The sequence below is a fragment of the Fulmarus glacialis genome, unplaced genomic scaffold (assembly GCF_000690835.1).
Source record: "Fulmarus glacialis isolate BGI_N327 unplaced genomic scaffold, ASM69083v1 scaffold30586, whole genome shotgun sequence".
In the NCBI taxonomy this organism is placed as follows: Eukaryota; Metazoa; Chordata; class Aves; order Procellariiformes; family Procellariidae; genus Fulmarus; species Fulmarus glacialis.
In genome coordinates this window covers 21,333-37,588 of record NW_009220513.1, presented here as the reverse complement: position 1 = coordinate 37,588, position 16,256 = coordinate 21,333, and the positions used below count along the sequence as shown (strand labels likewise).

Here is a 16,256-nt window from a genome sequence, read left to right as displayed (position 1 = left end):
TTTTCTAACCTAAATGGTTCTATGATTCTGTATCTCAACTTTCTCATGCATAACTTGTAGAAAGCTGTTATTGGCCTGTTTCAAAACAGTTTAAGCCTTTTGATCTTTGTGGTTGTTAAATGCACCAAAAAATGCAAGGACGTGTATTGTAACAATATTATTATCAAAAGTTTTTCTGAAACCAGATTAATGTGGTACATTATTGATACCTGGCTCGAGGTGGGGGATATTGTGATGAAAACGCCAGTAATGTCCTGACATACAGGGGAGAAAAAATGGTAATTATTTGAAATACATAAAAATTGTCAACAGTTGTAAGGAAAGAAAAAATACCCCCTTTCTCATTGTCTTTTGTAAATTGCTCTTGCTAATGAAAATATTTGCTAATAGGCAAAAATAAAAGAAATATGAAAATCGTTTTGCTAGTGTTCAAAGTACACATTGTCAGTTATCTCAAATACTTAGTATCTCATATCTGTGTTTTATAGGAGTTATTATGAAGCCAATGATGTGACCTCTGCTATTGAGATAATAGAAGAAGCCTTTACAAAACACCAGAGCCTTGTCTCCATGGAAGATGTTAACATCGCAGCTGAACTATATATTTCTTCCAAACAGTATGACAAAGCATTGGCGGTATGGAGAATTAAATGCATTTCTGTATCATGTTCAGCACCTCTTTGCCAGTCAGGATGGACAGTTTATATTCCTGTAGAGCTTAAATATGGTCATGTTTCTATGTGATAGAGCTGATCAGATACAGACTGCTTGCTATTAGTTCAGTAGTAATTAGCATTGAAATTAACGACTTGATTTAATAAGTTGGGGGCTGATAGACTTGTATGCTGTTCCGGGTTTAAAATTTTGGGATCCTTCCTCTCCTTTTCTACAATTGCCATAGTCTTAGTAGCCAGCGAAGACCTACAAGCTGGTTTTGTGAGTACTACCAGCAGAGGGCATTCTCCAAGTTGAAGGTTAAAAGGGTGACACTGAATGGTCTAATGGTTCAAATGGAGACCGTAGTGCTTTACCTGGCATACTTGTGTTACGACGAATATGCAGTAAGCATCTAAGTAGTCCAAAAATAGTGGACAGAGACATAAGTTGATCAAACTCAATGCTAGTCAACTAACCCCATGTGAAATGAATGCAGCTTTTCTTCTGATAACTTTTGTGATGTCTAAAACAACTGGCATGTGGACTGGTTATTCCATGTATCCTTTAAATCTTTAAAATGATCCGAGTTACTCATCTGTTTTAGGTTATTACAGATTTTACAGGAATTGTACTTGAAAAGAAAGTATCAGAAAAAAGTCCAACTGAGGAGAAAAAAGGTAAGTAGCTAACAAGCAGTTAGTATGACCCTGCTGTTCATCTAATATGACATTTTTCTTTCCATTACCTTTTCAACTCATTTCAACTTGATGCACGTTGACAGGCTTTTCTCTTTTGAAACTTTTCAGTGTTTTTAATGAGTTACATGGCATGACCTCAGCTTTCTTTAAGGAGTTACTCTGATATTGAATTAGCCCTGCTGACTCATTAAGGACAAGGACTGCTCTCTAGGCAACTGAAGGCCTTTTAAAGTTCTAAACATTCCTCGGAGTGTTCACATCAGGCCAGTTATTTCTGCCAGCTAAATAGCTTCTGGAAAAAAAATTAGATCAGTTTATTGGCCTCTATACTCAAGAATATCAACCTTTGACCTGAGAATATTCTTCTTCATCAATTCTACTTCTGTTATTAAACATTTAAATGTTTTGGTATATAAAAATCTAGGGATATTAGTTTGTAATTGAATAAAGTAGGTTGTCTTTGAGAAGCCTGCTTTGGGAAAGTCATTGCTTAAGTCTGAGAATGTTTGTTTGGGCTGTAGAATGATCACAGCATGCCAACTCCATAAGCAGACAGTCTGTTCTATGATTGAACTGGTTGGTTGTATCAGCAATCTGGTCCAAACCCAATGTAGTATAAGATACTTCTGTTGGCTTTTGGCTTTAATGGATCAGGTAAAAATACAGTTGATCGATGGACAACTGTCCTGATAGAGAATTTTAACAGATAATTTATAAGAAGCAAAACTATGAGTGTAGGACTTAAAACACAGTGTTGCCAAGTTGCCTGGGGTGTGTAATTTCATAAGACAAAGCTTCTAAACTGCCCAAGAGCTTGGTTCCCTGCCCTCTGTTGCTTTATAACTTTTTTGAATGCTTCCTGCTCTGCTGTCCTTCAAAAAAATTAAAAAAAAGTCCACTTTTCAGAGTAAGCTACCAATCAAGTATGGATTCAAAACTGAGTAACTTTTGGCTTAGCTGGTGCTACTAGGGTAATCCGTTAATCTTTTTAAAAAGATACAGGGGCAGTGGTAGAAACTCAGGAAAGCCAGGAGGCAGTGACTGACGACCAAAGTCATCCAGTTGCTGAATCCAGTGCTGCACGTAAGTAATTTAATTTTTGAATTTCATACAAGTCTATGAACTAATCATATGCTCAGAAACCAGGTTGTAACCATATAAAAATTGGGAAAGATTTCTAACAGCGGAGAAATAGGGCTTGATCCAGAAAAGGTTTCTTGTGTACTGTCTTCCTTACTCAGAACTTACTTCTAACCTAGCCAGCCACCAAAGCCAAAAACATTCTCCCAGGGCTTACCCACTTTGAAAAGAAAATTTTTCATTTTGTAAGAATTTATTGGTAGGTGAATAGTTACTCTCATGCTGGGCATTAAGATGTTCAGAGAATGATGAATTATCTGCATGTTGTGATTTGCAGTAATTGGATGTGAATGTAGAAGGTAATAGGGAAGCCTTATGTTGGAAATCACAGTTTTCTCAGTTTATAGCAATCACCCTTTGAATGTCTGGTATAGGAATTAAGGTAAAGGAGAACTTAAACAGGGTAGTTAAGGAGGTGTCATGACTGCATGTGAAGGAAATATAATAACGGATTTTTACCGTATGACCTGTAATTTGCTAGCATTGTCATGGGTAACTACTTTGTCTTGTGTCTGCATTGTCAAACGTGTAAAGTTCTGTAGTTAACTGTGTTTAACAATGTGTACAGCCAGATCCCTGATACACAGGACTTAGCTTAATAAGAACAAATAGCTTAATACAGGGTATTTCCTTCAGAAAGCAAGGAAAAGAGGGTACAGGTGCATAAATTGCTAAAGAAAAGCTTTATGAAGCAAGCACATCTTAAGAGGGTGAAGGCTCTAAGCACATCCTACGGGACCCTGCTGTTGAAGTCGTTGCAGACTGACAGCACTTGATACTTCAGATGAAATTATTAGGATCAGAGATCGTAGGAAGAAGTTGTTCCAACTATCGGGAAAGATATAGAGGAAAGGGAGAGGGCAGGCCTACACCAACATTTGCTAGAGTCAGTGAGAATATATTTTCTTCATTGGAGCTGAACATGGCCTGGAGGGGATGTGGAGCTTGTGAAGTGCTTGTTAGAGCCTATGGGTTCAGAAGGAAATCCTGTATCTTCTCACAGCTGTGGAGAAGGTCAGCTGCTGCATACCTGAGGGCGTTCCCATAGACATCACGGTCAAGCTGATGGTGTGCTTGGTTCACTTGAACATCCTAGAGCCGCTCAATGTAAGTAGAAATCAACTCAGAAGTTGGGGAATATTCTAATAAATTACCAAAGCAAGTAATTTTTCCTGTCTTCGTATGACTGAGGTCGTTGAGAGAGCTGCAGAGATTCTTTTTGCTTCCCTTCCACTCCAAGAGAGAAACCTAGCAGACCTGTAATAGCAGAAATACTATTTTTGTCCTTATAAATTATGCCTCCAGTGGAAGTATTACTAAAGCACAGTAAATCACAGCCTATGTGCTGTGACAGGCCCAGGACCACATTGCAAAGTTGTTGAACACTAAGGAACACATCATGCTTTGTTTTAAAGCCCTGCTAAATCTGAAGACTATTCTTTCATAAAAAGCACTCCTCACTGATGAGCACTTTCACCCATTAGATGTGAAATGTATGGATGGGTAGGATGTGAAATGTCTAGAATAGAAAAATGTGGCTTTTTCAGGAATTCTGAAATTCAGGGCTTTATTTTTCACTTTTGAACTAACATGTAAATAAAGGAAGTGTAGTTCAGAATGCAAATAGAATAAAAATCATAGCATAAAAATGTAAGCTTCCAATAGCCATATCTTAAAGAAATGTTCTCGTCGGTTATTTGTGTGGTTTTTTTAAAGCCTCTTTTGACCACTCTGGTGGAACAAAACCCAGAAGAAATGGGTGACTTGTATTTGGACGTCGCAGAGGCATTTCTGGATGTTGGAGAATACAACTCAGCACTGCCTCTCTTGAGTTCCCTTGTCTGTTCAGAACGATACAACTTGGCTGTTGTCTGGCTTCGGCACGCGGGTGAGAAGAAGCAGGACTGCTGAACGCGTGGTGCTGAGAGATGATAATACAATACTGAGCATTTCCAGGGACCTTTATCTGAGATCACTGGAATTTTTGATTCACGTGTTGATTGATAATCGGTATTTGCAAAACTGTAATTGGAGTTTATTCTGACAACCCTGACATGGAGCATTTTCAATATAGATTGAAATTTACTTCAGCTAGAACTACTTTATTTTCATGTAAGTGAAACAGCATCTATTCTGCATTCCATCTTGTGTCAACTGATGATGCTTTAAGTGAAACTGGATGCATCAGTACATATTTCTGAATATTTTCACTTCAATAATACATGTTTTGGGTGGTTTTAACTGCAAAAGTATCTGAAAAGTATGTTAACTATTTTGCAAGCTTTGAAATCTTCTTTTTCTGCCATTTAAGTGTGTTGTGTTGTTTATGGTATTTCTAGAGTGCTTGAAGGCTTTGGGACACATGGAGTGTGCCGCAGAGAGCTATGCCAAAGTTGTTGATCTTGCTCCATTGCATCTGGATGCAAGAATCTCACTTTCAACACTTCAGCAGCAGCTGGGCCGACCTGAAAAAGCTCTGGAGGCTCTGGAACCAATGTATGATCCAGATACACTGGCTCAGGACGCTAATGCTGCCCAGCAGGTGGGTAAAGTGTTCTGTGCTTTCAGTTTAGGATATATTATTCTGCTAGACTATGGTAGTGGTCAAAGATGTCAACTATATAGGACCAGGGATTGAGGCTTTCGTATCTACAGCATGGTGAGCCTTCAGGCACAGCGAGTGATTCATTGCAGAGTATCGGGGGTGAGTCCTCGTGGCTCTTTCTGCCTGACCATTTTATCAGTATTTCCCCTGTGCTACCTGATTACTTTTGTGTGATGTACAAGCTCTTGGCCACTGAAAACCAGTCTTGATGCCAGTCACTTTGCATCCAGTTGATCAGCAGTTGCTACCTACGAGCTACATTGATTGTAACTGATGGCGTAGCAAAGGTTCTATATCCCCTCTCCGGCAGCACCGTCACTATGGGTAAGAATTATGCTGAATTTCTCTTAAGATTTGAGAATTTGAAACAGTAACTACTGCAGGACAGTTTAGGGTGATCTTACCGGCTGCTGCTAAGATTCTTACAGCTTTCTAGAAGCTTTTACAGTCCTATTAGTACTGTATTGAGTCAAAATTGTTTGTTTTATAAACTCACTCTCTGTGCAAGAGGTTGAATAATAATATTCAATATTATCTAGGAATTAAAGCTACTTCTCCATCGTTCGACACTGTTATATTCCCAAGGCAAAATGTATGGTTACATCGACACTTTACTTACGATGCTGGCAATGCTGTTGAAGGTAAGCCAATCTTTCCAGCTACACTTTAAGAAATTGGAAAGCTATGAGTTGGGTTAAGGCAAGCGACAAACAAACTCAGGAGGAAAGCTAGTGGTTTTTATATGCAAATGGCTTCATAATTTTGTTAGATAATAGTCTTGCAGGGAGCCTATAGTACTGGTGTTCCTGCCTGTAGTGTTCAGAACAGAGGACCACTTGTGTGTATAATTCTTAATACAGTGACTGCACCTCCCTGTCTCTCGGTGTGCACAGAACACACTGAGTGCTAAAGCTGCTTCTTACCTTTTTAGCAGTCAGCATAGTGCTGTCTTGAAGTGTTGATACTCTCTTCTATTTCAACAATTTTCTTTTGAATTTCTTAAATTGTTTTTAAATATTTTCTTGTGATAAAATGACTGAAGAAGAATTTGTTTGGCTAGTAAATACAGTGGTGTGGTTTTGTGTTGTTTTTTGTTTGTTTTTAAATAGGGAGTGAGGGAGGGGAATATTTAGACCTCAATTTTATCCATCTGGTCAGAGCCATTGCTATTGTATTACACTGGCTGAATAGCTGACTATCTACATATTTCTGAAACTGCTACAGAAAGGCATTGTTCCTGTTATGCCTCCATGCAAATAGTTTTGATTTCAATATATACAGGGATGTTCCAATCCCAGGAAGAGTCTTTTAAGTCATTTAAAGAGTTTGTATCTTTCTTTTGCATAGCCCAGTTTGCACTGGAGCATGAGACAATGCAGAGATAATACTGCTCTTGGGAATGTTCTCTCTCATGATCTTGCTCTAGTGTGGCGTTTCTAAGTTGCTGTTTTGGCATGCAACGTGAGCACGATGGATTGGCCATAAAGCCTTTGTCACAGGATGTATTAATGTAATCTGAAATGCTGCCCTTAAATTTGTTTCTAGGTGGCAATGAGCAGAGCTCAGGTGTGTTTGATATCTAGTTCCAAATCTGGAGAGAGACACCTCTATCTTATTAAGGTGTCAAGGGATAAAATTTCTGACAATGACGACCAAGAGACAGCAAATTGCGATGCGAAAGGTAACAAATGTTTATTAAAAACAAAGCAACAAGATGAACTCCTTAGTTCTGAAAAATGAGATGGTACTATTTTGCATGCTAAATCCGTGCAGTTCATGTTAACGTTGCTTTATTTCTAGGGCAAAGAAGGCAGGAAAAAGGAAGATAATGTAACTTAAGGGAACAATCCCCATTCAGAGAAAAATAGTGAGATTACAGAATAATTCAGACTGAGAAGGACCCCTAGGGATCATATGGTCCAACATTCTCCTCCCTGCAAATACAATACATGCAAATCTAGAACATAACAGAAATACATGTTTTAAAAGTGGTGTGATTTTTTTTAACTGGCCCAGACTCGGTTGAGCCAGACTACACATCCTTAAGCACCGTTTGGTAGATTAGGAAGAGTAATTTGAGTGCATTCATGTAGTATGTTTACAGCTTGAACTTCTCGCCCTTTGTTCCCAAGTTTTGACTGGTTTTTTGCTGTTGTTTTACAAACTGCACTTAAACTGAAGAAAGTAAATATTTTATCTTTATTTTACCTGTTAATGCTGAGATATTTTTTGAAAGATCAGTTTGATGTATGCACTTTTTTTTTTAAGAGTTTAGCTCTCTTGTTTTAATTTTCTCAATTTACTGACTTCAATATTTTTAGCAATTTTTGCTGTTCTTACGAGTGTTCTGACAAAAGATGACTGGTGGAACCTCCTCCTGAAGGCTATATATTCCTTGTGTGACCTCTCCCGGTACAAGGAGGCAGAGCTATTAGTGGATTCCTCATTGGAATATTATTCATTTTATGATGATAGACAAAAACGCAAGGAGCTGGAATACTTTGGGCTGTCTGCTGCAATTCTGGACAAGAACTTCAGAAAAGCGTACAACTATATCAGGTGGGGTACTGAGAAGGTAGAGCAATCTGTTCTGTAATTGCTTCCACTGAGGCTGTAGTCATACTGCTGAAAATATCGCTAAAGCAGGCTGATGCTTTCCAGCTTTTGCTAAAACAGATAAGGCTACTGAAACTAAAGGAGCTTTCTTGATAGCCTTTGGTTTAAAAAAATGCATAATGCAGTAGGTTGGTTGATTTGGCCAGAACCATTGGTTCTGTCTTTCACTCTCAACTTTGCCTCAGTCACTGACCTGCTCCTTGAGTGTCTCTTCTTTGCCATCTTCCCTAAACTGTTGAGGTTCTACTGCAGATACAGTATTTACTAGAGCGTTTACTAATTTCTTGTATACTTTTCATTCTGTAGAATCATGGTGATGGAAAATGTCAATAAACCTCAGCTATGGAACATATTCAATCAAGTTACTATGCAATCTCAGGATGTCCGTCACCATCGCTTTTGTCTCCGCTTAATGCTGAAAAATCCTGATAATCACGCATTGTGCGTCCTAAACGGGCATAATGCATTTGTATCTGGCAGTTTCAAGCATGCTCTTGGTAATGTCATTAATGTTCTAATATTAACAAATACAACAAGTGAATGTTTTTTTCAGAGAAAGATTTATTACAGTAATTTTTTTCATACATTAGAAAATTCTAGGTGGCTTCACAGTGTTAGTCTGGTGCTTTAATTGTTTTGTACACAAATCAAAACATCGCTAAAGAGTTTTGCTAATAAAAATTAAGCTGGTATGTTTCAAGTTTAGCACACATTGCAAATATAATGACTTGCAAAGATAATTGAAAGCTAATGGTAATAAAGAGTAAGAACGACAGAAACAGACCAATTTAAACAGCAAATAAAGTTGGTTGGACATTTTAAGCAGGCCTTTGAAGCAAACCTACTGCTTTCAGTCAAGCCCTCCAAATGTCACACTTTGGCCACTGTGTGGCCTCCAGGATATAAATCCCAGCAAGGGCCTTGTTTGCCTTCTGTGTCTGATTTCTTTCTGCTTACGTTTTTACATCACAGTTTGCATTTTTCCTTCAGAATCCAAGGACTGCTGAAAATACAAAATTTTCTTCCATGTTTTTTCCTGTGTATTTTGATGTAGGTATATTAAACTGTTTCTTCTTAGTTCACACTTCTAATTTGAAGATTTTCTTTTTTGCCCTTAAATTCTGAAGGAATGCTTTTCACAACAAATATCCTGATTCAATTATTTGCTTTTAGGACAGTATGTGCAAGCCTTTCGTGCAAACCCAGATGAACCTCTGTACAGTCTTTGTATTGGCTTGACTTTCATCCACATGGCTTCTCAGAAATACGTGTTGAAAAGGCATGCTCTTCTAGTACAGGTGAGTTAGTGTGATTATTTTTACCTATAGCGATTCCTGACTTTGTATCTTGCAGACAGTTACGGCTACAACATACTCTGTTTAAATAACTTTTCATAATTAATATGGTATTTCAAAAGAGGGAAGTGGCAAAAGATGAACACAGATGAGTATGCTTTTGAACTATAGTTACACCCATCTGAATCTCCTCTCCTTTTAGTTACATGTAGCTTGTTCTGCTGTGTGTATACGGTCATTTCTCACATAGATGTTAGCAGCTGCCAGCTGTTTGTGAAAATATTACTAATTTCAGTCTTGATGGCTGGATTTTCTTCCAAATTTTTCTCCTTGCCCTGCCTTGCTCTGAAGAAGTGCTGTAGAGTAGAATCTATGCCACGTGCCCTTCATAGACCTGTCTCATAAACTGCATTGTTGAAGCAAACTTTACAGACTTAGAAAGTGGGGTTTTTTTTCCCTGTCTTCCTTTTTTCTTCCCCCTTTTAGGTGCCTCTTATAGTTCTCTTTGTAAAGATCTTGTGAACTCCAGTTTAGGCCACCCTCAGTTTTCCAGCTTCCTTACTCACATTTTTCTTTCATCTGCCAGATCCAGTTACCAACCACAGGCTGATTATTCCCCAACAGAATCTTGAAACAGTACCTGTTGGGTCCCGCTCCTCTGTCTGAACCACAGTGTGCCACATAGGAGGAGCGGGTATTCAGACTAAGGTTGGCAACGAAATTATGTACACCTGGGATTCTGCTAGTCGTATAGTTTAAATATACGAGCATGTATTTTAATTTTAAACTAAAAGCAAAATGAGAAAGTATAACACTGTTACAGAGTGCTTTGACTTTAAATTTGTTAAAGCATAGCACGGGAATTGCTGGGTACAAGTTTCCTTTCAAATTCTGCTGGAGACTTGGCAGTAAAACATCCGCTGGCTTCAAGAAGGGACATGAACTCTCACCTACTGCTTAGGATATATGGATTTTTCATGCCCTTATTCAGTGATGTTTATTTTTGGCCACTTTATAAAATTATATACTGATAATTTCCCTGATAACTGGTATTGGAGTAAACATTTATATGGTGCGCAAGATCAAGAAAAGAATATGCTTGCATTGCAGAAATAATACTTTGATATGCACTTCATGGAGTTCAGAAGTTTGTAGAATTCTGAAAAGTTGTACAATTAAATCATTTCTTGCTGCTATCCAAGGCAAAGAGTGAAGGAAAGGGAATGATGGCTTGGTTTTTTTTTCTCCTTTAAAAAAAAAAGTGTGGGAGAGTTATCTTTTAAAGATTTTTTTTTTAAGAAAAATAGTATCTTGCTCTAGCCTGTCCTTTGGCTGCATGTTTTTTAAGGCGGTCAGCTCTTCTCAACCAGTCTTATCTGTGTGTATATTACATAAACACATACATACATACATACTTAAATATTTAGCAAGCTAATGCCATAAGTCAATATACTAAATAACTGTGTGTTCAATTTATTAAAAAGATCTACCCACTGTTATCAATGGCAGCGAGACTGACAGAGCATAGCTTTTATGGTCTTAGCAATTGAACGTGACTTATTTTTTGCCTTCAACTTGCATGTGGTTTTATGGGGAAGGATACATCGAAGGTTTAAATAGACACATTTAAACACCTGTTCTCCAGCATATTTTACTGCCATCTTTTTAAAGGGAACATTCACAAATGTGCATAATTTGTGTACAGGGATTCTCGTTCCTTCACCGGTACTTGGACCTGCGTGGACCATGTCAAGAGTCTTTCTACAACCTTGGCCGTGGCCTTCACCAGCTGGGATTACTGCACCTGGCAATCCACTATTACCAAAAAGTGCTTGAACTTCCTCCTCTCGCCTTAGAGGTACTGTACCTTTGTAAGTTATGTACAGAGAATAAAGTCAGGTCAATGTTAGTAATTTCTCAGCCATAGTTAAAATAGGTTCATAAAATCTGTGTAGTTGAGTTTCCTTTAATTTGTATTGTAATTCCTTGTCATTGGAAGACCAAAGCTGATTGTCACCTGGTACTGTATTTAAGCATGTTAATGTCAAAGGTTTATGAATTTTGAAGGATTTACTAATAGGCTGAAATAGTAGCAAAAGGGTTGCTAAACAACTTTACCTGAATAAGTAGCTGAACTTTATATATATTACATGCAATAAATTATAACTGGAAGTTCTATATACTCACCCATGCTATAAAACAGCATGCTGGAGCAATATGAACCAGTATTAAGAATGCCTAAATGCATCTGAGCCATGGTTTTGCTCCAGTTGATCTGTATTAGATCATCCTAATTGATGTGTCATACATTTACAAGTCTGGTCTGAGAGAAAGTTTTTGCCTAGCTTTGGCATGGGTAGGTAGAAAAACTACAAGCGTATTTAGAAAACGGGAAGGGTTGGTAAGGTGACAAACATGAGTGTTGGACGGCGCTGGGAGTTCAAAGCAGCGATCTTGTGAGCGTGTAAAAGATACTGGCAGTATTCACATTCTGATTGTAGAAACAAATACTTTGCATACAAAGACAAATTAAGATAGTACTTTCCTATTTTGTGAGCTGGCTATCTAATTTACAGCTGATGTTTTGAGTCTGTAATTAGATTACTCTTTGGTGATTAGAACATGTGGAAACTCGTTAAAGAGGGAGGGCACGAGGAATACTACTTTTGTTTCTATGCAGCTGAAAGCCTATATAAACCATGAACATGTGATTTAATTCCACTGTAATTGCTACTAATGTTTCAAGTTTTATATTATTTTCGCATATAGATAACTTTTTTTAATCATTATTTTTACAGGGAATAGAATCTGATCAGACAGACTTGAGAAGAGATACTGCCTTTAACTTGTCACTTATTTATCAGAGCAGTGGGAATATGAGAATGGCTCAAAAGATGTTGTATACCTATGCAATTGTATGATGAGGTTTGTGGCAGGTGGAATTGATACTCTTTGTATTAACCTTTGCATTATGCAGTGTTGGGGAAACTGGTTTTATGCAGAACTTTATAGATGGTCAGAGACATGGTTTGTGCTGTATATAGCTTTATGGACTTCTTCTGATATTTGAACCGTATCGCATATGGATGGAAACTGTCTGTCCTGAGTACAACGCTGAGGCGCTCAAGTGTGTCTGTTACTAGCTCTTCTTTGATGCATTGCTCTGTAATCTGATATTCAGCCTTGTATATAGAATCAAACAGTGAAAACTGAAGCCCAGTGCAGTTTGTAGTTTTGTTGTGATTTTTTTTTAGGGAAAATTTACAATGTGCAATATTACAACTAGTTGCCAGTGAGGTTGTTCAAGAAGCCATATTCACTGGTGATGAGTGGTTTTTTTAAGGTGCAGCATTAAATTACTATAATATAGAAAAAGGCTCATACTAATCCCTAGAGGATGGAGAACTCAGTATTTCAAGATGTTTAAAGTATTCAGAATTTTCTAGGAGTTCATATTCCTAGCAGCTGTTCTATTTGAAGGAGATACTGATTTCTGTTTTACTGAAATCAGTGTGACCTTTGTTCTTCTTTTGAACTTAATAAAAATTCTGAGGTTAATGATAACGTTCACTCATTCTTAGCAAACATATATCCTACTGAATAGCTTATAGCAAAAATGAATATAATAATACCATACAGCTTATTATTTAACGTAACAAATGGTCTGGGTTTTTAATTATTTCTGACAGTTGAACAGTAGCATGTGATGGTGGAAGGAAGCATGCAGCAAGAGAAACAGGATGCAATGCTTTATCATAAATAGAGTATATAGTTATATGTATATATAGAAATGCCTATATGTTACACACTACAGCAAAATAAGGCTGAAAAGTCGTCCTAAGCACTCTTGTTATTTATGGTTTCACAGCTAACTACTGCTATTCGCTTTCAGCCCACTTTTGTATGTATTTGTGTTCTGTAATCATTTCACACAATTGCAATCAATGATTAAGAAACAAGTCTTGTGGAATTGACTAGACTAATTTTAAAGGTAGGGCAAATTTATCTCAAATCGAACATTAAATTACAATATATTGGACATCCACTTCACTAGAGATATGCTGGGCCATAGTGAAAATACAAAGGTAAGAGACAAATACCAAGAAAGTCTCACTAACTCGCAAAAGGACAGCGTGTTTTACTTGGAAAACAGTACTTGGCAGCACTGCCTAAATACAAGTCCCATGCAAAGTTTGCAGAACTATAAATTAAATAACCATTTTAGTTATGTTAGCCTGGGGTATTCATAAGCTGCAGAAGAAGGGAGAGAATGACTCCACTCCCTTACCTCTCTTTTGTTTCTCATTCTGTATGATCACTGTTTTTGACACGATTGCCAACTGTTTGCTGTGTGAACTGGAGCAGACTCACAATATATGTACAAGCATAGTATTGTTGCATTGTCTTGGGGTAAAAATTATTCCGTTGAAGCTTGCCTTATTCTTTATTGGCCTTTTCACATCTTGTAACCCCACTGATTTTTTTCTTCTTGCGGCAAATGACTCCTGTCCCTTCATACGGAAAAAGTTTATCATGTCCCAGGAAATACAGCCCTCAGCACTGAACTAATGCTTAGAAAACAGAAGTCAGAGATCCAGTACACAGACTCCCTTTGCATTATTCTTTTCCAAAACGAAGTCTGAAATACTCAGAATCCTATTTCTTGTACATTTTTTTAAATAGAGTTGATATAGAGGAAGGTTGTGGATTTTTTTTAAAGAATTGTCTTAAAAATTAACCGACATCAAGGCATTACTATTAATTACTTATTTCTGATCCCTACTGCTGCTAGAATTCTGAAGTAGTTGTTTTTAAACCTAGGAGGTATCTTTAGCATTCATACAAATAAAAAGGAAAAATACAATCTGAATGCTGATGACTTTTAAACTGCTTTCTAAATTGCTTTTAAGCACCAAAAACCAGAAACTGGCATTTACTTAAACCCAGTCAATATGGACTGGAAAATTCATACTGCTAACAAATAGTGTTCTGAAAAGATGTTCTAAACAATTTTTGAGCATCTGGAACGAGGAGATACTACTTGTCTCAATGTCTCAATGCCAATTATCTAAAGCTTTCTCAAATGCTTTTGGAAAAAAACTATATATGAAGATAGAACTTAAATTTTTCCTTAGCTATAGCCAACTTGCATTTATGGTTATGAGATAAACAGTCTTTTACTTAGATTTCACTTTTACACAATATTACAGATATGTTATATTGTAATGGTGCAGCAGCAACGGATTAGACTAGACAAGACTACAGACAAAGCAAGAGACAAAATAGAGGCTGCAGGAATGTGAGCTCCCCAATAAAAAGAAGTTTAAATAGGCGCAGTTCATGTGAACTGACCTGCTTAAGGAAAAGCAAAGCACAGAACATGAGATGTGTACAGAAAATACATATGCTAATCTAGGCTTTAAGTATATAGCCACAGCTGTACTGTCCAATACACAGTCGGGTAAGTTTAAAACCACATTTCACTTGCAATACTGCTAATAAAGTGCATTTACTTTGGAATTTTTTTCCAAACAATAAAGTTGTGAAAGTTACTCCACACTTCATAAGGGATGGAGGGTACACAGGGGTTTGTGAGTTTGAAACACAAATATTTATTGGGGTATGAGCATCTGTATGGGATTTATTTTGGCATGCGCTACAGTCACGTTTAGGCTTACCTGGCTGTAGCTTCTTTTAAGGATGCTCACAAGAACATAACACTGGGGGAGATGAATCCAGCACCTTTCCTAATGCTCCTTCCCAGTAAAGACTATTTTACTGAAACGTAAAATCATAGAACACAGAATAGTTTGGGTTGGAAGGGACCTTTAAAGGTCATCTAGTCCAACCCCTCCCCCCCTGCAATGAGCAGGGACATTGTCAACTAGATCAGGTTGCTCAGAGCCCTGTCCAACCTGACCTTGAATGCGTGGGAACAAACAGCAACGCAGGAAAAGCTTGAAATTTTGGGAAAGCTTTCATAAATCACTGGGACCAAGAGACTAAGAGGGAAAGAATACTTAAATCCATGCCGGCCTCACCTGTCCACATGTTGGGAATATTCCTCAAACCTAGAGAATTAGTAACAGTTTCAGTCAAACACACTACATATACTGTCAAACTACTTGGTTTAACCATGGTAATTTTGTTAGCTGTTTATTGCTGAAGAGCTGTTTTATATAGAACACTAACTCAAGGCATACTTAAAAGACTGCTCAAAAAAGCATCTACTGATTGTCTTAAAAACTGAATCATACCTTTTCAGTTGTGCTTACCTGATGCCAGCATTGACAAGTGTAGAAAGCCGTTTGCCATCCACATTTGCTGAAGGCCACAGACTGACAGGAAAAAAAACAACCAACCTTTTCGCTGCTTAGAAAAATTCATTATTAAATACTGCAAATATTACTATAACTAACAAAGAGAGGCTTAACAGCTACCAAGCCTGGGGAAAGGCTAGCAATGTAGACCTCAATTACTGATCCTGCACGTGGCAGCAGTGTTAGATTACTACAACTTTATTGAAATTACTATGTTTAAAGAAAATAACAAGTTCTTGTCTGTTGTGTACTTCTGATGTTTCGAATGGGTGAGCTGCCACTCACGATGCTGTGGTTCACATTGCAGAGCAGGCTCTGAGCAGACAAACTAGTTTCCTTTCAAATGAAAGCAAGTTAGAATATGGCTTCCGGAAGTGCTCCAGTTGCTAGTGAGCATTCAGTCAGCAGGATCAGACTAGAGCAAGTCTGAAGTAAAAACCAATCCAAAACACATCCTGGACATCTGGACCAGCTCTTTCATTCTGCATGTGACCCACTAAGCTGCACCACTTGCTAAAGCAGGCAGAGCCAAAACTTAAGATAGTGCTAAAGTTAAAAAGTACTGGGATAGAGTAATCCTTCACAATTATACCGTATCTTACTGCTTTCCACCCTAAACAGGTTTAGAAGAAGCAACAGGATGTGTTGAACCTGGAATAGACTGTCACTGTGCAAATATAAGTACCAGGTTTAATGGCCACAGCCATATAATCAGACTTTGCATTCAATGTACAAAGTAGCTGCAGATGCACAGCCCTAGAGAGCGCAGGGGATTCTGAAACGAGGAAGGGGTGAAGAACCAGCCCTTGAGGTATACCATATGTTGGTAAAACACTCCTGCAGAGGGAAAACAGGGGTGGTTGGTGCTGTTGCCCTCCCAACATGCAGTTCATACCAACGCAGCTGCTGTATGCTTTGTCCTTTT

General features: G+C 37.8%; 1 protein-coding gene across 1 annotated transcript; it reads left to right on the top strand.

Annotated features, from left to right (window-relative positions):
• Nucleotides 1-488: 488 nt before the first annotated feature.
• On the top strand, nucleotides 489-12,129 carry GTF3C3 (general transcription factor IIIC, polypeptide 3, 102kDa; the record flags this gene model as incomplete). The annotated part of the gene is made up of 13 exons (XM_009580791.1): nucleotides 489-636; nucleotides 1,262-1,334; nucleotides 2,352-2,438; nucleotides 3,499-3,602; nucleotides 4,212-4,383; nucleotides 4,835-5,037; nucleotides 5,640-5,741; nucleotides 6,646-6,781; nucleotides 7,422-7,659; nucleotides 8,023-8,213; nucleotides 8,890-9,014; nucleotides 10,717-10,869; nucleotides 11,810-12,129. Coding segments are annotated over 13 exons (1,855 nt in total), but the record flags the coding sequence as incomplete, so codon positions are not given.
• Nucleotides 12,130-16,256: the final 4,127 nt, after the last annotated feature.